The 24,092-nt window shown below is 42.2% G+C and overlaps 2 protein-coding genes across 41 annotated transcripts in view; one reads left to right on the top strand and one right to left on the bottom strand.

Annotated features, from left to right (window-relative positions):
- The window catches only part of LOC118370016 (insulin-like growth factor-binding protein 2-A), a 28,079-nt gene extending 5,027 nt beyond the window's left edge, over positions 1–23,052 (top strand). The window contains exons 2-4 of the mRNA XM_052503062.1: positions 16,336–16,514; positions 21,190–21,330; positions 21,842–23,052. Coding sequence (XP_052359022.1) covers positions 16,336–16,514; positions 21,190–21,330; positions 21,842–22,000 — 479 coding nt within the window. The 3' untranslated portion in view covers positions 22,001–23,052. The remainder of the gene's footprint in view (positions 1–16,335; positions 16,515–21,189; positions 21,331–21,841) is intronic.
- Positions 1,919–15,523, bottom strand: LOC127919465 (uncharacterized). Of its 40 annotated transcripts, none has more exons than XM_052503042.1 (8): positions 14,896–15,523; positions 14,665–14,730; positions 14,368–14,433; positions 14,071–14,334; positions 8,438–8,536; positions 6,928–7,026; positions 5,634–5,732; positions 3,875–4,701 (listed from the first exon to the last, which is right to left on the bottom strand). In XM_052503042.1, exons 1-8 carry the CDS (start codon positions 15,071–15,073, stop codon positions 3,995–3,997), a joined length of 1,578 nt encoding a protein of 525 aa, XP_052359002.1. In that variant the 5' UTR covers positions 15,074–15,523; the 3' UTR covers positions 3,875–3,994. The 40 variants fall into 40 exon arrangements, with proteins under 40 accessions (XP_052358997.1, XP_052359004.1, XP_052359003.1 ...); XM_052503048.1 differs by having other exon boundaries at positions 14,071–14,268; XM_052503050.1 differs by having other exon boundaries at positions 14,071–14,235.
- Positions 23,053–24,092: the final 1,040 nt, after the last annotated feature.

Here is a 24,092-nt window from a genome sequence, read left to right as displayed (position 1 = left end):
CAGGGGATAGGGCTGGCTTCGACAGATGGTTTGATGTTTCTTCACCGAAGATAATGGAGTTGAAGGAGATTTAAGTGCTGGGTATGTGTGTACAGGAGGCCAATGCATTTGGCTGCTGCAATCACCCAAGATCTGTTGTTCATGTCGAGCCCGATGGCTGCAGGCAGAGCTACTGTCTTAGGAATTGATCCTTGTATGATGGTGGTTTGTGTATCAAGGCCAGTTGACTTGTTACATTGGTGCCATGACTTGAATCACATGTCTGGTGTAGGGTTGCTAAATTCATTTTCATCTTTCAACAAATTCCCTGGTTTTCCAGACATCCTGGTTGGAGGATTCTGGATATCCTGGTTATTCCCTCCTGACTCCGGGGGAGCCTCCAACCGGGTTTTCGTGCGAACCAGAGAATTTATTGAAAGTCCCGGAAATGCAACCCTAATCTGGTGTCCTATCGTCTCTGTTAATACATGGATAATTCATTCATGGATATGTTCACTCTTCAAAGTTAATCTGGTCTTTTCAGACCTCAAAAGTGGTCTAATGTCAAGGTCACGTCTACAGGCCTCAATCCCAAAGGAATGGGAAAGATGGGCACCATCTCTCTCTATTCTCTGTATGTGTGTGCTGTAATTGTCCGTGCTGCCCTGCAGGTTCGATGGGCTCTGGCTTGCCTCCGTCTCCCTGTCTCTCTGTCCTCCTGGGCCAGGTGTGTGTGTCCCAAATGGCAAAATACTCCCTTTTCCGTATATAGTGCACTACTTTAAACCAGAGTCACATAGGGATACAGTGTTGTTTGGGACGCATCCAGAGTCCCAAGTTTAGCCTGCAGTCAGTCAGTTTAGGGGTGGATAGATGCCTGGCTGGGTGCAGCCAGTGTCTACGTGTCAGGACCTGCCCAGCCCCACACTGTGGAGGAGCCTCTCAGGCCAGATAGCCTGGCTGTGAGGTAAACACACTTGCTCTGTGCTGACTGTGTGATTCTAGGAGGAGAGTCCTAGCAGGCCTTGTAAAGGATAATGGGAAGCAGTTATGGAGCTGGCTCTTTTTAACTACAGCTCCCCAAAGTGCTTTACTGTACAGTCGTTGCCAAAGGTTTTGAGAATGACACAAATATTAATTTTCACAAAGTTTGCTGCATCAGTGTCTTTAGATATTTCTGTCAGATGTTACTATGGAATACTGAAGTATAATTACAAGCATTTCACAAGTGTCAAAGGCTTTTATTGATAATTACATTAAGTTTATGCAAAGAGTCAATATTTGCAGTATTGACCCTTCTTTTTGAAGATCTCTGCCATCCATCCTGGCATGCTGTCAATTAACTTCTGGGCCACATCCTGACTGATGGCAGCCTATTCTTGCATAATCAATGCTTGGAGTTTGTGGGTTTTTGAATTTGTGGGTTTTTGCTTGTCCACCCGCCTCTTGAGGATTGACCACAAATTCTCAATGGTATTAAGGTCTGGGGATTTTCCTGGCCATGGACCCAAAATATCAACGTTTTGTTCCCCGAGCCACTTAGTTTTACATTTACATTTACATTTAAGTCATTTAGCAGACGCTCTTATCCAGAGCGACTTACAAATTGGTGCATTCACCTTATGACATCCAGTGGAACAGTCACTTTACAATAGTGCATCTAAATCTTAAAGGGGGTGAGAAGGATTACTTATCCTATCCTAGGTATTCCTTAAAGAGGTGGGGTTTCAGGTGTCTCCGGAAGGTGGTGATTGACTCCGCTGTCCTGGCGTCGTGAGGGAGTTTGTTCCACCATTGGGGGCCAGAGCAGCGAACAGTTTTGACTGGGCTGAGCGGGAACTGTACTTCCTCAGTGGTAGGGAGGCGAGCAGGCCAGAGGTGGATGAACGCAGTGCCCTTGTTTGGGTGTAGGGCCTGATCAGAGCCTGGAGGTACTGAGGTGCCGTTCCCCTCACAGCTCCGTAGGCAAGCACCATGGTCTTGTAGCGGATGCGAGCTTCAACTGGAAGCCAGTGGAGAGAGCGGAGGAGCGGGGTGACGTGAGAGAACTTGGGAAGGTTGAACACCAGACGGGCTGCGGCGTTCTGGATGAGTTGTAGGGGTTTAATGGCACAGGCAGGGAGCCCAGCCAACAGCGAGTTGCAGTAATCCAGACGGGAGATGACAAGTGCCTGGATTAGGACCTGCGCCGTTTCCTGTGTGAGGCAGGGTCGTACTCTGCGGATGTTGTAGAGCATGAACCTACAGGAACGGGCCACCGCCTTGATGTTAGTTGAGAACGACAGGGTGTTGTCCAGGATCACGCCAAGGTTCTTAGCGCTCTGGGAGGAGGACACAATGGAGTTGTCAACCGTGATGAATAGTTATCACTTTTGACTTATGGCAAGGTGCTCCATCATGCTGGAATCGCCATTGTTCGTCACTAAACTGTTCCTGGATGGTTGGAAGAAGTTGCTTTCGGAGGATGTGTTGGTACCATTCTTTATTCATGGCTGTGTTCTTAAGCAAAATTGTGAGTGAGCCCACTCCCTTGGCTGAGAAGCAACCCCACACATGAATGGTCTCAGGATGCTTTACTGTTGGCATGACACAGGACTGATGGTAGCGCTCACCTTGTCTTCTCCGGACAAGCTTTTTTCCGGATGCCCCAAACAATCGGAAAGGGGATTCATCAGAGAAAATGACTTTAATTGCAATTAATCTGATCACTCTTCATAACATTCTGGAGTATATGCAAATTGACATCATACAAACTTAGGCAGCAGACTTTGTGAAAATGTAAATTTGTGTCATTCTAAAAACCTTTGGCCACGACTGTACAGTCAATTGTGAAGGTGATATGTTATATATACACATAAACACGGGGAAATACAGTATCATTATCACTATGCTGGCCCTAGAATGAGGTAATATTCATTTATTACACAATAAGTCACATTGAGATTAAAGGGGAGAATTAAAGGGATCATTTGAACCATGAATGTGTGTTGGTTTGACCTATCCAGTCTTCCCTTCTCCATCCATGGGCCATCTGCTCAGTTTACTAGAGTCTAGACTGTCAGACATGAACCTTCTCTCCTTTGTGCTGTTCTGGGAATTTGACAAGCATCAGCTATTAAAAAGGCAAGGAAGCCACTCATCCCTTTTGTCTGCTGTATTAATTCAAGCAGTGGACCGGACAACAAAGTAAAAACAATGGAGTTGCAGCTCTGTTGACGTTGCAAAGCCCAGGCCCACCTCTGTGGATTGGTGGAACAGAGTGTACTGCAGGAACGGGGCCCCCTTAGAGTGGGGTCCTGACCCTGTCCGTGTGTGTCTCTCCGTGTATGTGTCTCTCTCTCTCTCTGTGTGTGTGTGTGTGTGTGTGTGTGTGTGTGTGTGTGTGTGTGTGTGTGTGTGTGTGTGTGTGTGTGTGTGTGTGTGTGTGTGTGTGTGTGTGTGTGTGTGTGTGTGTGTGTTTAGGGATGTATAAGTTTGTGTGTGTGTGTGTTTTTGTGCATGTCTCACACCTGATTCCAGTTGACTTCTGCCCTCTGTTCTGCAAAGGACACTGAGAGCACAGAGAGTTTCATGCGGGGAGCTGAAGTTAGATCTGATAGTTTCATGAGGAGAGCTGAAGTTAGATCTGATAGTTTCATGAGGAGAGCTGAAGTTAGATCTGATAGTTTCATGAGGAGAGCTGAAGTTAGATCTGATAGTTTCATTAGGAGAGCTGAAGTTAGATCTGATAGTTTCATGAGGAGAGCTGAAGTTAGATCTGATAGTTTCATGAGGAGAGCTGAAGTTAGATCTGATAGTTTCATTAGGAGAGCTGAAGTTAAATCTGATAGTTTCATGAGGAGAGCTGAAGTTTGATCTGATAGTTTCATTAGGAGAGCTGAAGTTAGATCTGATAGTTTCATGAGGAGAGCTGAAGTTAGATCAGATATTTTCATGAGGGGAGCTGAAGTTAGATCTGATAGTTCCATGAGGAGAGCTGAAGTTAGATCTGATAGTTCCATGAGGAGAGCTGAAGTTAGATGTTTAGATCTGATAGTTTCATGAGGAGAGCTGAAGTTAGATCTGATGGTTTCATGAGAAGAGCTGAAGTTAGATCTGATGGATTCATGAGGGGAGCTGAAGTTAGACCTGATAGTTTCATGAGGAGAGCTGAAGTTAGATCAGATATTTTCATGAGGAGAGCTGAAGTTAGATCTGATAGTTTCATGAGGAGAGCTGAAGTTAGATCTGATAGTTTCATGAGGAGAGCTGAAGTTAGATCAGATAGTTTCATGAGGAGAGCTGAAGTTAGATCTGATAGTTTCATGAGGAGAGCTGAAGTTAGATCAGATAGTTTCATGAGGAGAGCTGAAGTTAGATCTGATAGTTTCATGAGGAGAGCTGAAGTTAGATCTGATAGTTTCATGAGGAGAGCTGAAGTTAGATCTGATAGTTTCATGAGGAGAACTGAAGTTAGATCTGATAGTTTCATGAGGAGAGCTGAAGTTAGATCAGATAGTTTCATGAGGAGAGCTGAAGTTAGATCTGATAGTTTCATGAGGAGAGCTGAAGTTAGATCGGATAGTTTCATGAGGAGAGATGAAGTTAGATCTGATAGTTTCATGAGGAGAGCTGAAGTTAGATCTGATAGTTTCATGAGGAGAGCTGAAGTTAGATCTGATAGTTTCATGAGGAGAGCTGAAGTTAGATCTGATAGTTTCATGAGGAGAGCTGAAGTTAGATCTGATAGATTCATGAGGAGAGCTGAAGTTAGATCTGATAGTTTCATTAGGAGAGCTGAAGTTAGATCTGATAGTTTCATGAGGAGAGCTGAAGTTAGATCTGATAGTTTCATTAGGAGAGCTGAAGTTAGATCTGATAGTTTCATTAGGAGAGCTGAAGTTAGATCTGATAGTTTCATTAGGAGAGCTGAAGTTAGATCTGATAGTTTCATGAGGAGAGCTGAAGTTAGATCTGATAGTTTCATGAGGAGAGCTGAAGTTTGATCTGATAGTTTCATGAGGAGAGCTGAAGTTTGATCTGATAGTTTCATGAGGAGAGCTGAAGTTAGATCTGATAGTTTCATTAGGAGAGCTGAAGTTAGATCTGATAGTTTCATTAGGAGAGCTGAAGTTAGATCTGATAGTTTCATTAGGAGAGCTGAAGTTAGATCTGATAGTTTCATGAGGAGAGCTGAAGTTAGATCTGATAGTTTCATGAGGAGAGCTGAAGTTTGATCTGATAGTTTCATGAGGAGAGCTGAAGTTTGATCTGATAGTTTCATTAGGAGAGATGAAGTTAGATCTGATAGTTTCATGAGGAGAGCTGAAGTTTGATCTGATAGTTTCATTAGGAGAGCTGAAGTTAGATCTGATAGTTTCATGAGGAGAGCTGAAGTTTGATCTGATAGTTTCATTAGGAGAGCTGAAGTTAGATCTGATAGTTTCATGAGGAGAGCTGAAGTTAGATCAGATATTTTCATGAGGGGAGCTGAAGTTAGATCTGATAGTTCCATGAGGAGAGCTGAAGTTAGATCTGATAGTTCCATGAGGAGAGCTGAAGTTAGATGTTTAGATCTGCTAGTTTCATGAGGAGAGCTGAAGTTAGATCTGATGGTTTCATGAGAAGAGCTGAAGTTAGATCTGATGGATTCATGAGGGGAGCTGAAGTTAGACCTGATAGTTTCATGAGGAGAGCTGAAGTTAGATCAGATATTTTCATGAGGAGAGCTGAAGTTAGATCTGATAGTTTCATGAGGAGAGCTGAAGTTAGATCTGATAGTTTCATGAGGAGAGCTGAAGTTAGATCAGATAGTTTCATGAGGAGAGCTGAAGTTAGATCTGATAGTTTCATGAGGAGAGCTGAAGTTAGATCGGATAGTTTCATGAGGAGAGATGAAGTTAGATCTGATAGTTTCATGAGGAGAGATGAAGTTAGATCTGATAGTTTCATGAGGAGAGCTGAAGTTAGATCTGATAGTTTCATGAGGAGAGCTGAAGTTAGATCTGATAGTTTCATGAGGAGAGCTGAAGTTAGATCTGATAGTTTCATGAGGAGAGCTGAAGTTAGATCTGATAGTTTCATGAGGAGAGCTGAAGTTAGATCTGATAGTTTCATTAGGAGAGCTGAAGTTAGATCTGATAGTTTCATGAGGAGAGCTGAAGTTAGATCTGATAGTTTCATTAGGAGAGCTGAAGTTAGATCTGATAGTTTCATTAGGAGAGCTGAAGTTAGATCTGATAGTTTCATTAGGAGAGCTGAAGTTAGATCTGATAGTTTCATGAGGAGAGCTGAAGTTAGATCTGATAGTTTCATGAGGAGAGCTGAAGTTTGATCTGATAGTTTCATGAGGAGAGCTGAAGTTTGATCTGATAGTTTCATGAGGAGAGCTGAAGTTAGATCTGATAGTTTCATTAGGAGAGCTGAAGTTAGATCTGATAGTTTCATTAGGAGAGCTGAAGTTAGATCTGATAGTTTCATTAGGAGAGCTGAAGTTAGATCTGATAGTTTCATGAGGAGAGCTGAAGTTAGATCTGATAGTTTCATGAGGAGAGCTGAAGTTTGATCTGATAGTTTCATGAGGAGAGCTGAAGTTAGATCAGATATTTTCATGAGGGGAGCTGAAGTTTGATCTGATAGTTTCATTAGGAGAGCTGAAGTTAGATCTGATAGTTTCATGAGGAGAGCTGAAGTTTGATCTGATAGTTTCATTAGGAGAGCTGAAGTTAGATCTGATAGTTTCATGAGGAGAGCTGAAGTTAGATCAGATATTTTCATGAGGGAGCTGAAGTTAGATCTGATAGTTCCATGAGGAGAGCTGAAGTTAGATCTGATAGTTCCATGAGGAGAGCTGAAGTTAGATGTTTAGATCTGCTAGTTTCATGAGGAGAGCTGAAGTTAGATCTGATGGTTTCATGAGAAGAGCTGAAGTTAGATCTGATGGATTCATGAGGGGAGCTGAAGTTAGACCTGATAGTTTCATGAGGAGAGCTGAAGTTAGATCAGATATTTTCATGAGGAGAGCTGAAGTTAGATCTGATAGTTTCATGAGGAGAGCTGAAGTTAGATCTGATAGTTTCATGAGGAGAGCTGAAGTTAGATCAGATAGTTTCATGAGGAGAGCTGAAGTTAGATCTGATAGTTTCATGAGGAGAGCTGAAGTTAGATCGATAGTTTCATGAGGAGAGATGAAGTTAGATCTGATAGTTTCATGAGGAGAGCTGAGTTAGATCTGATAGTTTCATGAGGAGAGCTGAAGTTAGATCTGATAGTTTCATGAGGAGAGCTGAAGTTAGATCTGATAGTTTCATGAGGAGAGCTGAAGTTAGATCAGATATTTTCATGAGGAGAGCTGAAGTTAGATCTGATAGTTTCATGAGGAGAGCTGAAGTTAGATCTGGTAGTTTCATGAGGAGAGATGAAGTTAGATCTGATAGTTTCATGAGGAGAGATGAAGTTAGATCTGATAGTTTCATGAGGAGAGCTGAAGTTAGATCGGATAGTTTCATGAGGAGAGATGAAGTTAGATCTGGTAGTTTCATGAGGAGAGATGAAGTTAGATCTGATAGTCTCATGAGGAGAGCTGAAGTTAGATCTGATAGTTTCATGAGGAGAGCTGAAGTTAGATCTGATAGTTTCATGAGGAGAGCTGAAGTTAGATGAAGTTAGATCTGATAGTTTCATGAGGAGAGCTGAAGTTAGATCTGATAGTTTCATTAGGAGAGCTGAAGTTAGATCTGATAGTTTCATTAGGAGAGCTGAAGTTAGATCTGATAGTTTCATTAGGAGAGCTGAAGTTAGATCTGATAGTTTCATGAGGAGAGCTGAAGTTAGATCTGATAGTTTCATGAGGAGAGCTGAAGTTTGATCTGAGTTTCATGAGGAGTTTCTGATAGTTTCAGGGAGAGCTGAAGTTAGATCTGATAGTTTCATTAGAAGCTGAGATCTGATAGTTTCATTAGAGAGCTGAAGTTAGATCTGATAGTTTCATTAGGAGAGCTGAAGTTAGATCTGATAGTTTCATGAGGAGAGCTGAAGTTAGATCTGATAGTTTCATGAGGAGAGCTGAAGTTTGATCTGATAGTTTCATGAGGAGAGCTGAAGTTTGATCTGATAGTTTCATGAGGAGAGCTGAAGTTTGATCTGATAGTTTCATTAGGAGAGCTGAAGTTAGATCTGATAGTTTCATGAGGAGAGCTGAAGTTTGATCTGATAGTTTCATTAGAGAGCTGAAGTTAGATCTGATAGTTTCATGAGGAGAGCTGAAGTTAGATCAGATATTTTCATGAGGGGAGCTGAAGTTAGATCTGATAGTTCCATGAGGAGAGCTGAAGTTAGATCTGATAGTTCCATGAGGAGAGCTGAAGTTAGATGTTTAGATCTGCTAGTTTCATGAGGAGAGCTGAAGTTAGATCTGATGGTTTCATGAGAAGAGCTGAAGATTAGATCTGATGGATTCATGAGGGGAGCTGAAGTTGACCTGATAGTTTCATGAGGAGAGCTGAAGTTAGATCAGATATTTTCATGAGGAGAGCTGAAGTTAGATCTGATAGTTTCATGAGGAGAGCTGAAGTTAGATCTGATAGTTTCATGAGGAGAGCTGAAGTTAGATCTGATAGTTTCATGAGGAGAGCTGAAGTTAGATCTGATAGTTTCATGAGGAGAGCTGAAGTTAGATCGATAGTTTCATGAGGAGAGATGAAGTTAGATCTGATAGTTTCATGAGGAGAGCTGATCTGATAGTTTCATGAGGAGAGCTGAAGTTAGATCTGATAGTTTCATGAGGAGAGCTGAAGTTAGATCTGATAGTTTCATGAGGAGAGCTGAAGTTAGATCAGATATTTTCATGAGGAGAGCTGAAGTTAGATCTGATAGTTTCATGAGGAGAGCTGAAGTTAGATCTGGTAGTTTCATGAGGAGAGCTGAAGTTAGATCTGATAGTTTCATGAGGAGAGATGAAGTTAGATCTGATAGTTTCATGAGGAGAGCTGAAGTTAGATCGATAGTTTCATGAGGAGAGATGAAGTTAGATCTGGTAGTTTCATGAGGAGAGATGAAGTTAGATCTGATAGTCTCATGAGGAGAGCTGAAGTTAGATCTGATAGTTTCATGAGGAGAGCTGAAGTTAGCTGTTTCAAGTTTAGATCAGATATTTTCATGAGGAGAGCTGAAGTTAGATCTGATAGTTTCATGAGGAGAGCTGAAGTTAGATCTGATAGTTTCATGAGGAGAGCTGAAGTTAGATCTGATAGTTTCATGAGGAGAGCTGAAGTTTGATCTGATAGTTTCATGAGGAGAGCTGAAGTTAGATCTGATAGTTTCATTAGGAGAGCTGAAGTTAGATCTGATAGTTTCATTAGGAGAGCTGAAGTTAGATCTGATAGTTTCATTAGAGAGCTGAGTTAGATCTGATAGTTTCATGAGGAGAGCTGAAGTTAGATCTGATAGTTTCATGAGGAGAGCTGAAGTTTGATCTGATAGTTTCATGAGGAGAGCTGAAGTTTGATCTGATAGTTTCATGAGGAGAGCTGAAGTTAGATCTGTTAGTTTCATTAGGAGAGCTGAAGTTAGATCTGATAGTTTCATGAGGAGAGCTGAAGTTTGATCTGATAGTTTCATTAGGAGAGCTGAAGTTAGATCTGATAGTTTCATGAGGAGAGCTGAAGTTAGATCAGATATTTTCATGAGGGGAGCTGAAGTTAGATCTGATAGTTCCATGAGGAGAGCTGAAGTTAGATCTGATAGTTCCATGAGGAGAGCTGAAGTTAGATGTTTAGATCTGCTAGTTTCATGAGGAGAGCTGAAGTTAGATCTGATGGTTTCATGAGAAGAGCTGAAGTTAGATCTGATGGATTCATGAGGGGAGCTGAAGTTAGACCTGATAGTTTCATGAGGAGAGCTGAAGTTAGATCAGATATTTTCATGAGGAGAGCTGAAGTTAGATCTGATAGTTTCATGAGGAGAGCTGAAGTTAGATCTGATAGTTTCATGAGGAGAGCTGAAGTTTCAGATAGTTTCATGAGGAGAGCTGAAGTTAGATCTGATAGTTTCATGAGGAGAGCTGAAGTTAGATCGGATAGTTTCATGAGGAGAGATGAAGTTAGATCTGATAGTTTCATGAGGAGAGCTGAAGTTAGATCTGATAGTTTCATGAGGAGAGCTGAAGTTAGATCTGATAGTTTCATGAGGAGAGCTGAAGTTAGATCTGATAGTTTCATGAGGAGAGCTGAAGTTAGATCAGATATTTTCATGAGGAGAGCTGAAGTTAGATCTGATAGTTTCATGAGGAGAGCTGAAGTTAGATCTGGTAGTTTCATGAGGAGAGATGAAGTTAGATCTGATAGTTTCATGAGGAGAGATGAAGTTAGATCTGATAGTTTCATGAGGAGAGCTGAAGTTAGATCGGATAGTTTCATGAGGAGAGATGAAGTTAGATCTGGTAGTTTCATGAGGAGAGATGAAGTTAGATCTGATAGTCTCATGAGGAGAGCTGAAGTTAGATCTGATAGTTTCATGAGGAGAGCTGAAGTTAGATCTGATAGTTTCATGAGGAGAGCTGAAGTTAGATCAGATATTTTCATGAGGAGAGCTGAAGTTAGATCTGATAGTTTCATGAGGAGAGCTGAAGTTAGATCTGGTAGTTTCATGAGGAGAGATGAAGTTAGATCTGATAGTTTCATGAGGAGAGCTGAAGTTAGATCGGATAGTTTCATGAGGAGAGATGAAGTTAGATCTGGTAGTTTCATGAGGAGAGATGAAGTTAGATCTGATAGTCTCATGAGGAGAGCTGAAGTTAGATCTGATAGTTTCATGAGGAGAGCTGAAGTTAGATCTGATAGTTTCATTAGGAGAGCTGAAGTTAGATCTGATAGTTTCATGAGGAGAGCTGAAGTTAGATCTGATAGTTTCATGAGGAGAGCTGAAGTTAGATCTGATAGTTTCATGCAGAGAGCTGAAGTTTGATCTGATAGTTTCATTAGGAGAGCTGAAGTTAGATCTGATAGTTTCATTAGGAGAGCTGAAGTTAGATCTGATAGTTCCATGAGGAGAGCTGAAGTTAGATGTTTAGATCAGATATTTTCATGAGGAGAGCTGAAGTTAGATCTGATAGTTTCATGAGGAGAGATGAAGTTAGATCTGATAGTTTCATGAGGAGAGCTGAAGTTAGATCTGGTAGTTTCATGAGGAGAGCTGAAGTTAGATCTGGGCGTTTCATGAGGAGAGCTGAAGTTAGATGTTTAGATCTGATGGTTTCATGAGGAGAGCTGAAGTTAGATTTGATAGTTTCATGAGGAGAGCTGAAGTTAGATCTGATAGTTTCACGAGGAGAGCTGAAGTTAGATCTGATGGATTCACAAGAAGAGCTGAAGTTAGATGTTTAGATCTGATAGTTTCATGAGGAGAGCTGAAGTTAGATCAGATATTTTCATGAGGAGAGCTGAAGTTAGATCTGATAGTTCCATGAGGAGAACTGAAGTTAGATCCGATATTTTCATGAGGAGAGCTGAAGTTAGATCTGATGGTTTCATGAGGAGAGCTGAAGTTAGATCAGATATTTTCATGAGGAGAGCTGAAGTTAGATCTGATAGTTTCATGAGGAGAGCTGAAGTTAGATCTGATAGTTTCATGAGGAGAGCTGAAGTTAGATCAGATATTTTCATGAGGAGAGCTGAAGTTAGATCTGATAGTTCCATGAGGAGAACTGAAGTTAGATCCGATATTTTCATGAGGAGAGCTGAAGTTAGATCTGATAGTTCCATGAGGAGAGCTGAAGTTAGATCTGTTAGTTTCACGAGGGGAGCTGAAGTTAGATCTGATAGTTTCATGAGGAGAGCTGAAGTTAGATCTGATAGTTTCATGAGAAGAGCTGAAGTTAGATCTGATGGATTCATGAGGGGAGCTGAAGTTAGATCTGATAGTTTCATGAGGAGAGCTGAAGTTAGATCTGATAGTTTCATGAGGAGAGCTGAAGTTAGATCTGATGGTTTCATGAGGAGAGCTGAAGTTAGATCTGATATTTTCATGAGGAGAGCTGAAGTTAGATCTGATAGTTTCATGAGGAGAGCTGAAGTTAGACCTGATAGTTTCATGAGGAGAGCTGAAGTTAGATCAGATATTTTCATGAGGAGAGCTGAAGTTAGATCTGGTAGTTCCATGAGGAGAGCTGAAGTTAGATGTTTAGATCTGATAGTTTCACGAGGAGAGCTGAAGTTAGATCGGATATTTTCATGAGGAGAGATGAAGTTAGATCTGATATTTTCATGAGGAGAGCTGAAGTTAGATCTGGTAGTTCCATGAGGAGAGCTGAAGTTAGATGTTTAGATCTGATAGTTCCATGAGGAGAGCTGAAGTTTGATCTGATAGTTTCATGAGGAGAGCTGAAGTTAGATCTGATAGTTTCATTAGGAGAGCTGAAGTTAGATCTGATAGTTTCATGAGGAGAGCTGAAGTTAGATCTGATAGTTTCATGAGGAGAGCTGAAGTTAGATCTGATAGTTTCATGAGGAGAGCTGAAGTTAGATCTGATAGTTTCATTAGGAGAGCTGAAGTTAGATCTGATAGTTTCATGAGGAGAGCTGAAGTTAGATCTGATGGTTTCACGAGGAGAGCTGAAGTTAGATCTGATAGTTTCATGAGGAGAGCTGAAGTTAGATCTGATAGTTTCATGAGGAGAGATGAAGTTAGATCTGATAGTTTCATGAGGAGAGCTGAAGTTAGATCTGTTAGTTTCACGAGGAGAGCTGAAGTTAGATCTGATAGTTTCATGAGGAGAGATGAAGTTAGATCTGATAGTTTCATGAGGAGAGCTGAAGTTAGATCTGATAGTTTCATGAGGAGAGCTGAAGTTAGATCAGATATTTTCATGAGGAGAGCTGAAGTTAGATCTGGTAGTTCCATGAGGAGAGCTGAAGTTAGATGTTTAGATCTGATAGTTTCACGAGGAGAGCTGAAGTTAGATCGGATATTTTCATGAGGAGAGATGAAGTTAGATCTGATATTTTCATGAGGAGAGCTGAAGTTAGATCTGGTAGTTCCATGAGGAGAGCTGAAGTTAGATGTTTAGATCTGATAGTTCCATGAGGAGAGCTGAAGTTTGATCTGATAGTTTCATGAGGAGAGCTGAAGTTAGATCTGATAGTTTCATTAGGAGAGCTGAAGTTAGATCTGATAGTTTCATGAGGAGAGCTGAAGTTAGATCTGATAGTTTCATGAGGAGAGCTGAAGTTAGATCTGATAGTTTCATGAGGAGAGCTGAAGTTAGATCTGATAGTTTCATTAGAAGAGCTGAAGTTAGATCTGATAGTTTCATGAGGAGAGCTGAAGTTAGATCTGATGGTTTCACGAGGAGAGCTGAAGTTAGATCTGATAGTTTCATGAGGAGAGCTGAAGTTAGATCTGATAGTTTCATGAGGAGAGATGAAGTTAGATCTGATAGTTTCATGAGGAGAGCTGAAGTTAGATCTGTTAGTTTCACGAGGAGAGCTGAAGTTAGATCTGATAGTTTCATGAGGAGAGATGAAGTTAGATCTGATAGTTTCATGAGGAGAGCTGAAGTTAGATCTGATAGTTTCATGAGGAGAGCTGAAGTTAGATCTGATAGTTCCATGAGGAGAGCTGAAGTTAGATCTGATAGTTTCATGAGGAGAGCTGAAGTTAGATCTGATAGTTTCATGAGGAGAGCTGAAGTTAGATCTGATAGTTTCATGAGGAGAGCTGAAGTTAGATCTGATAGTTCCATGAGGAGAGCTGAAGTTTCTGATAGTTTCATGAGGAGAGCTGAAGTTAGATCTGATAGTTTCATGAGGAGAGCTGAAGTTAGATCTGATAGTTTCATGAGGAGAGCTGAAGTTAGATCTGATAGTTTCATGAGGAGAGCTGAAGTTAGATCTGATAGTTTCATGAGGAGAGCTGAAGTTAGATCTGATAGTTTCATGAGGAGAGCTGAAGTTAGATCTGATAGTTTCATGAGGAGAGCTGAAGTTAGATCTGATAGTTTCATGAGGAGAGCTGAAGTTAGATCTGATAGTTTCATGAGGAGAGCTGAAGTTAGATCTGATAGTTTCATGAGGAGAGCTGAAGTTAGATCTGATGGTTTCATGAGTGAAGTTAGACCTGATAGTTTCATGAGGAGAGCTGAAGTTAGATCTGATAGTTTCATGAGGAGAGCTGAAGTTAGATCTGATAGTTTCATGAGGAGAGCTGAAGTTAGATCTGATAGTTTCATGAGGAGAGCTGAAGTTAGATCTGATAGTTTCATGAGGAGAGCTGAAGTTAGATCTGATAGTTTCATGAGGAGAGCTGAAGTTAGATCTGATAGTTTCATGAGGAGAGCTGAAGTTAGATCTGATAGTTTCATGAGGAGAGCTGAAGTTAGATCTGATGGTTTCATGAGGAGAGCTGAAGTTAGACCTGATAGTTTCATGAGGAGAGCTGAAGTTAGATCTGATTGTTTCATGAGGAGAGCTGAAGTTAGACCTGATAGTTTCATGAGGAGAGCTGAACTTAGATCTGATTGTTTCATGAGGAGAGCTGAAGTTAGATCTGATAGTTTCATGAGGAGAGCTGAAGTTAGATCTGATAGTTTCATGAGGAGAGCTGAAGTTAGATCTGATAGTTTCATGAGGAGAGCTGAAGTTAGATCTGATAGTTTCATGAGGAGAGCTGAAGTTAGATCTGATGGTTTCATGAGGAGAGCTGAAGTTAGACCTGATAGTTTCATGAGGAGAGCTGAAGTTAGATCTGATTGTTTCATGAGGAGAGCTGAAGTTAGACCTGATAGTTTCATGAGGAGAGCTGAAGTTAGATCTGATGGTTTCATGAGGAGAGCTGAAGTTAGATCTGATGGTTTCATGAGGGGAGCTGAAGTTAGATCTGATAGTTTCATGAGGAGAGATGAAGTTAGATCTGATGGTTTCATGAGAAGAGCTGAAGTTAGACCTGATAGTTTCATGAGGAGAGCTGAAGTTAGATCGGATATTTTCATGAGGAGAGATGAAGTTAGATCTGATGGTTTCATGAGAAGAGCTGAAGTTAGATCTGATAGTTTCATGAGGAGAGATGAAGTTAGATCTGATAGTTTCATGAGGAGAGCTGAAGTTAGATCTGGTAGTTTCATGAGGAGAGCTGAAGTTAGATGTTTAGATCTGATAGTTTCATGAGGAGAGCTGAGGTTAGATCTGATTGTTTCATGAGGAGAGCTGAAGTTAGATCTGCCACTGTTGTGTCGTCAGCAAACTTAATGATGGTGTTGAAGTCGTATCTTATAACCTATAACCTTATAACATCTGTCGTTAATAGTGGTATGTCAGTGGACAGCCTGACAGTACAGAGAGTTTGTAAACAATACATTACTCTGAAAGTTTATTCATCTAAGATTTCCTCAAAACAAGGTCCAGCCAACTGTTTCCTCCCCCCTGCCGTTTCTGTTATTCTTCCATTTTGACGGTCCCAGAGCCCTGGGAGAGCTGCTAGTGGGCCCTCAGCCATCGCTCTGTCTGTTGTCAGGAATAGCATGGACAGCTAGTGGACTCGCAGGGCCAGGCCCCCTGCATTGTTTGGTTGATGTTTAAGCACAGGTTATCTGGTCAAACAGCTAAGGACTTCTACCTCCCTTCCCCAGATAGTGTGGTGTGTTAGTTCTGGGTGGTTGCTGTTCAAGCTTTCGTTCTAATCAGTCGGACATGAAAATGAGCTAGTGCCCTTTCATGACATGCCTTGACATTGGAGATGAGGAGGACACTAGTTATAGCAAGTGAAGGTGCCCCAGAGTTAACAGAAAAGTGTACAAAGACAGAATCAGATGTTCACTATTGGTTCTCATTCTTGGAAGTTAAAATGGAAAAAATAAACAAATAATAATATTTCACAATATTTTTGAAAAAGGTCCAAAATATTGCACCTTTAAAGATGTATCTATTTCCGCTTAAAGATTCACCATGCATGCCATTGCCAAATGTACCTAAGCCAACCTGCTGGCCCTATCATTTCTCATTTCATGAAGGAAGGTGCAGTATACTTAATCATACACATGGTTGAGCTTTTCTGTGATGTAATGACAGTATAACGACAATGTTATGACAGCGTTGTAATGAACGATCAATTGATTTAATGGAACTGGTTTCCATAGAGCTGTTTTGACTGTGTTTGTATTTGTGTGTGTGTGTGTGTGTGTGTGTGTGTGTGTGTGTGTGTGTGTGTGTGTGTGTGTGTGTGTGTGTGTGTGTGTGTGTGTGTGTGTGTGTGTGTGTGTGTGTGTGTGTGTGTGTGTGTGTGTGTGTGTGTGTGTGTGTGAGAATGTGTGTGCGTGTGTCTGTGCGTATGTGCATGTGCGTGAGTCTGTGCATGTATCCTGTGTCTGCGTGCGTGTCTGTCTCTCAGGGGAGGTGGTGGACCTCCTGGACACGAGCCTGACAGAGATCCCCCCGGTGAGGAAGGCCACTAAGGACAACCCATGGATGGGGCCCAAAGAGAACGCTATGCGCCAGCACCGACAGGAGATGAAGACCAAGATGAAGAGTAACAAGCCGGAGGACCCCAAAACTCCCCGCGGCAAGCAGGTTAGTAAACACCTAGTACTAAACAGTTAGGCTACATCCCAAATAGCACCCTATTCCCTTAATATGGGCCCTGGTTAAAAGTAGTGGCTTATATAGGGAACAGGGTGCCATTTGAGACGCTGCCTTGGTAAACCGAGACCATTAGTGGGTCGCATCTGTTAGTAAACAGTTAGTGAACCTGGGATCATGATTAGCAGTGTCCATGTCCCTTTAGGAAGGAGTCAGTCTTAACAGAACCTAGTGCACTGCTGCCATCTTCTGGAGCAGACCTGATGGTGTCCAGCAGCTAACAATGTCTTACTGCCAATTTGGACAGTTAAGGCCAGCTTTTTCAATCGGAAAATGTAGATAAGCATTTCTATTGGACAAGATAGCCCTCCGTTTGACAACCTTTGCCCCCATTTGACAGTACAAGACCCTACTGTGGAAAACTCTGTATTGTTTCCTTGAAGTCGAGCCTGGCGTCCTGTTGTAGACCGACCTAGGAAATGACTTAATAACACCTTGTAATGAAGCATTTATAATGGATTAATAAATATTTTATTAATCATTACGCCCACATATGTAAATGTTAGTAAGCCAGGAATTCACATATTTATGAATAACTATGTCATAATAATTAACACGATCGTTCATAAGATGTTTAATATCGGTCCTTATAAACCATCTACTAATCATTAGTTAAGTGTTCTTGCGTGACCTCATTTAAAGTGAGCGCTATTTATACTTTATAAATGCTTTGTAAATGTTTTGAGTGACCGGTGTAATTTGTCACAAAAAGATGGACATGCCATTGGTAGACATTCCAGCAGTACCTGAATAAACGGTTTACTAAACTATTATAAATGCTTTATTTCAAGATGTTATTATAAACTACTACCGGTACTTATTTTCCCACATTGAGTCATTTTCCTTGAGGATAATGATTTTGGCATTTCACGGATGCCAAGTTTAAACTAGAACCATTTGCCCCGGATATTAGCGAGTCTTGGCAACACATCAAAACCCATCAGGAGAGACTGTAAGTGCAAAGATATGAACATTCCAATCGGTTTTACTATTGATGAAGCCATAACACCTAGAGAAAGAGGGCGATCAGGTGCTTTGGCAATAATCCATGAATAGAATTAGTCATGCAAATAAAATGTACTCTCAGTTATACCTGTGAGAGAAACATTATTCATTTTCATGTGAATGAATAATTATATATTTTGGTAGTGTTGTTCATTTCCTTTCCTGTGGATTATTATTCCTCAGAGAATCCAGCTCTTAACCTTTGTAGATGATTTTGGAGAATGTGTTATTTATTTTCTCAAACAGTAGTCTGAGGGTATTGCTGGGTCATTAGTCATGTAGTCTCCCTCGGCCGACGGTTTGCCTCCCACTATATATGCAGTGTTCCAGCACACATGTCTGCTGACAGTACCAGCATCGGTTGGGACTCGAGCAGGAAATCAGTTCAGAGCCTTTCCGTTCATGTCCTGACGCAAACATTAGCCTAAAACCGGACACAAACATTAGCCTAAAACCGGACACAAACATTAGCCTAAAACCGGACACAAACATTAGCCTAAAACCGGACACAAACATTAGCCTACCACCGGACACAAACATTAGCCTACCACCGGACACAAACATTAGCCTAAAACCGGACACAAACATTAGCCTAAAACCGGACACAAACATTAGCCTACCACCGGACACAAACATTAGCCTACCACCGGACACAAACATTAGCCTACCACCGGACACAAACATTAGCCTAAAACCGGACACAAACATTAGCCTAACACCGGACACAAACATTAGCCTACCACCGGAAAAACATTAGCCTACCACCGGACACAAACATTAGCCTACCACCGGACACAAACATTAGCCTAAACCGGACACAAACATTAGCCTACCACCGGACACAAACATTAGCCTAAAACCACACAAACATTAGGGACACAAACATTAGCCTAAAACCACCGGACACAAACATTAGCCTAAAACCGGACACAAACATTAGCCTACACAAAAACATTAGCCTAAAACCGGACACAAACATTAGCCTACCACCGGACACAAACATTAGCCTACCACCGGACACAAACATTAGCCTACCACCACAAACATTAGCCTAAAACCGGACACAAACATTAGCCTACCACCGGACACAAACATTAGCCTAAAACCGACACAAACATTAGCCTACCACCGGACACAAACATTAGCCTAAAACCGGACACAAACATTAGCCTACCACCGGACACAAACATTAGCCTAAAACCGGACACAAACATTAGCCTACCACCGGCCTAAAACACAAACATTAGCCTATTAGCCTACCACCGGACACAAACATTAGCCTAAAACCGGACACAAACATTAGCCTACCACCAGACACAAACATTAGCCTACCACCGGACACAAACATTATCCTAAAACCGGACACAAACATTAGCCTACCACCGGACACAAACATTAGCCTACCACCGGACACCGGGACACAAACATTAGCCTACCACCGGACACAAACATTAGCCTAAACCGGACACAAACATTAGCCTACCACCGGACACAAACATTAGCCTACCACCGGACACAAACATTAGCCTACCACCGGACACAAACATTAGCCTACCACCGGACACAAACATTAGCCTAAAACCGGACACAAACATTAGCCTACCACCGGACACAAACATTAGCCTAAAAAACATTAGCCTAAACCACAAACATTAGCCTACCACCGGACACAAACATTAGCCTACCACCGGACACAAACATTAGCCTAAAACCGGACACAAACATTAGCCTACCACCGACACAAACATTAGCCTACCACCGGACACAAACATTAGCCTAAAACAAACCCTAAACCACCGGACACAAACATTAGCCTACCACCGGACACAAACATTAGCCTACCACCGGACACAAACATTAGCCTAAAACCGGACACAAACATTAGCCTACCACCGGACACAAACATTAGCCTAAAACCGGACACAAACATTAGCCTACCACCGGACACAAACATTAGCCTAAAACCGGACACAAACATTAGCCTACCACCGGACACAAACATTAGCCTAAAACCGGACACAAACATTAGCCTACCACCGGACACAAACATTAGCCTAAAACCGGACACAAACATTAGCCTACCACCGGACACAAACATTAGCCTAAAACCGGACACAAACATTAGCCTACCACCGGACACAAACATTAGCCTAAAACCGGACACAAACATTAGCCTACCACCGGACACAAACATTAGCCTAAAACCGGACACAAACATTAGCCTACCACCGGACACAAACATTAGCCTAAAACCGGACACAAACATTAGCCTACCACCGGACACAAACATTAGCCTACCACCGGACACAAACATTAGCCTACCACCGGACACAAACATTAGCCTACCACCGGACACAAACATTAGCCTACCACCGGACACAAACATTAGCCTACCACCGGACACAAACATTAGCCTACCACCGGACACAAACATTAGCCTACCACCGGACACAAACATTAGCCTACCACCGGACACAAACATTAGCCTACCACCGGACACAAACATTAGCCTACCACCGGACACAAACATTAGCCTACCACCGGACACAAACATTAGCCTACCACCGACACAAACATTAGCCTACCACCGGACGCAAACATTAGCCTACCACCGGACGCAAACATTAGCCTACCACCGGACACAAACATTAGCCTACCACCGGACACAAACATTAGCCTACCACCGAAACATTAGCCTACCAAACAAACATTAGCCTACCACCGGACACAAACATTAGCCTACCACCGGACACAAACATTAGCCTACCACCGGACACAAACATTAGCCTACCACCGGACACAAACATTAGCCTACCACCGGACACAAACATTAGCCTACCACCGGACACAAACATTAGCCTACCACTGGACACAAACATTAGCCGACCACCGGACACAAACATTAGCCTACCACCAGACACAAACATTAGCCTACCACCGGACACAAACATTAGCCTACCACCGGACACAAACATTAGCCCACCACCGGACACAAACATTAGCCTACCACCGGACACAAAAATCAGTATTTTAGCTAGATATTTTCAATGAGTGTATTTGGCAAGTAAGTTGTTTGCTTGTGCCATGACAGCTAACGTTAGCGTTACAAGTTTACAACGTTGTTTTTCACGAGCAGAAATCCCGTCTGCTTTTTAAGCCCGTCCAAACCAAACTCGTAATATATTCTGAAGAGCACCCTGCCCGGGAATTGAGATATGTACATATAGCTAGAAATAAGCTAACCGATAGAAAACAGTTGCAGCAGCGTGTGTGATAAGTCAAAAACGTTAGTGCAAAAACGGTCAATGCAGATAGTCCGGGTAGCTATTTGGTTAACTATTCAAATAATTTTTTTGCAGTCTCATGGCTTGGGGGTAGAAGTTCAGAGTCCTGTTGGTTCCAGACTTGGTGCATCGGTACTACTTGCCGTGCAGTAGCAGAGAGAACAGTCTATGACTTGGATGGCTGGAATCTGACAATTTTTAGAGCCTTCCTCTGACATCGCCTGGTATAGAGGTCCTGGATGGCAGGGAGCTCGGCCCCAGTGTAATAGTCGGAGACTATTAATCATGTGAATGGTGTTGCCTGTTGTGTACTGTAGATTCAGTGTCAGCAGGAGCTGGACCAGGTGCTGGAGAGGATATCTAAGATGCCCTTCAGAGATAACCGAGGCCCACTGGAAGACCTGTATGCCCTGCACATCCCCAACTGTGATATGAGGGGGCAGTATAACCTCAAACAGGTGACAACACCCTGCACATCCCCAACTGTGATATGAGGGGGCAGTATAACCTCAAACAGGTGACTACACCCTGCACATCCCCAACTGTGATATGAGGGGGCAGTATAACCTCAAACAGGTGACTACACCCTGCACATCCCCAACTGTGACAAGAGGGGGCAGTATAACCTCAAACAGGTGACTACACCCTGCACATCCCCAACTGTGACAAGAGGGGGCAGTATAACCTCAAACAGGTGACTACACCCTGCACATCCCCAACTGTGATAAGAGGGGGCAGTATAACCTCAAACAGGTGACTACACCCTGCACATACCCAACTGTGACAGAGGGGGCAGTATAACCTCAAACAGGTGACTGCTCACTCTTACTTCATGGCCCAGGAGCATACACACACACACACACACACACACACACACACACACACACACACACACACACACACACACACACACACACACACACACACACACACACACACACACAAACACATGTTCATTCTGTGTTTCAGTGTAAGATGTCTCTGCACGGCCAGAGGGGGGAGTGCTGGTGCGTCAACCCACACACCGGTCGGCCCATCCCATCAGCACCGACCGTGAGGGGAGACCCAAACTGCAGCCAGTACCTTAGAGGACCAGAGATGGACACTCTCGCCTCAGCCCAGAAATAGTATGGCCCTGATTCTCCCTTTGATCGGCCTGAGTCTTAAAACACAACAGAGGAAGCAGTACTCTAAAAACTTAAGTAAGCTATCAAAATGTTTGTGCGTCTGTTTCTGTGTATAGTTTTGTTTGGTTTTAAATCAATTCTCAGCGATATCGTACAATGTAACCACCATAATGTGTCTTGGCTTGAGAACAAATTCCACTGCAAGGGCATAGGATGTGACAGGCAACAAAGATGAAACCCATTCTTCTTTGCAATCTCAAAGGAAGTCTATTTTCATTGATCTCTCTCTCTTTCCCTCCTCTCGTAGCTTTTCTGTGGTGAACAAAGTCTAATGAGAAGAATGTTTACGATGGGCTAAATCTGTGTCCAGCTCAGACTTTTGTGTAAAAATCAAGCATTGATGTCAATGGGCGATTTGCACGTAAATTCCAATTATATGCACATTTGGCAATTAGTATTCACCGCTCTTGTATTCAATGTATCTGTTGTAGGGTATCTAGAGAGATGTTATCATGAAAAAATGATTTGACTTATTTGAAAGGTGAATATGTGAAGCAAAAAACAAAACGGTGAATTGACGCTTTAAGGGATTAGGGTCTTACTTACTTAGTGTTTGTATGGCTGTGTTTACACTGGTAGCCCAATTCTGATATTTTGCCACCGATTCGTCTTTTAACCGATCAGATCAGATCTTCTGCGTGTGTAAACGCAGCCCAAGTGTCTTACTTTCTGGTGCTGGGAAGTGAACATGTCAAATGTTTGGTGGTTGTGTACTCAACTCCGCCTACCGTTTGTTTGTTTTACAGTGTTCTACGCCTTCAGGTTGGTAGGCTACTAAAACTATGAAACCTACCTTCTATAGCCTTTGGAATACACATACGTCTTCTATACACTGTAGGAAAACCACATTGACAAAGTCTTGTTGTTACAAACACAAATACACGTTTTAGATTTCCTCGTTAATAGGAACACAAATAGAAATGTAGAATTGTTTTGTGATAAAGAACGTCTTGTTATAAGATGAAGTACATGATTAAATGGATGGTAACTTCCTGTACGTTGATTGTGTATTCATTCGGGCGTTTGCCCTGGTATCTTGTGTCTCATTTTCTTACTGGAGGTCTAGGTGTAGATAAGCCATCGTATTTCATGGTACAACCCATTTGATGGTACAACCCAGTTCAAAGCTAAACCCACATCATTGCCTATGTTCAGGTGTTTCATGGTACAACCCAGTTCAAAGCTAAACCCACATGATTGCCCATGTTCAGGTGTTTCATGGTACAACCCAGTTCAAAGCTAAACCCACATCATTGCCTATGTTCAGGTGTTTCATGGTACAACCCAGTTCAAAGCTAAACCCACATCATTGCCTATGTTCAGGTGTTTCATGGTACAACCCAGTTCAAAGCTAAACCCACATCATTGCCTATGTTCAGGTGTTTCATGGTACAACCCAGTTCAAAGCTAAACCCACATGATTGCCCATGTTCAGGTGTTTCATGGTACAACCCAGTTCAAAGCTAAACCCACATGATTGCCTATGTTCAGGTGTTTCATGGTACAACCCAGTTCAAAGCTAAACCCACATGATTGCCTATGTTCAGGTGTTTCATGGTACAACCCAGTTCAAAGCTAAATCCACATCATTGCCTATGTTCAGGTGTTTCATGGTACAACCCAGTTCAAAGCTAAACCCACATCATTGCCTATGTTCAGGTGTTTCATGGTACAACCCAGTTCAAAGCTAAACCCACATCATTGCCTATGTTCAGGTGTTTCATGGTACAACCCAGTTCAAAGCTAAACCCACATGATTGCCTATGTTCAGGTGTTTCATGGTACAACCCAGTTCAAAGCTAAACCCACATGATTGCCTATGTTCAGGTGTTTCATGGTACAACCCAGTTCAAAGCTAAACCCACATCATTGCCTATGTTCAGGTGTTTCATGGTACAACCCAGTTCAAAGCTAAACCCACATCATTGCCTATGTTCAGGTGTTTCATGGTACAACCCAGTTCAAAGCTAAACCCACATGATTGCCTATGTTCAGGTGTTTCATGGCAGTTGGCAGACACTGCTTTGTATGTA

This window comes from Oncorhynchus keta, unplaced genomic scaffold, assembly GCF_023373465.1.
Source record: "Oncorhynchus keta strain PuntledgeMale-10-30-2019 unplaced genomic scaffold, Oket_V2 Un_contig_16759_pilon_pilon, whole genome shotgun sequence".
Classification (NCBI taxonomy): domain Eukaryota; kingdom Metazoa; phylum Chordata; class Actinopteri; order Salmoniformes; family Salmonidae; genus Oncorhynchus; species Oncorhynchus keta.
The sequence above is the reverse complement of the archived record's forward strand: the minus strand, read 5'-3'. Positions and strand labels throughout refer to the sequence as shown.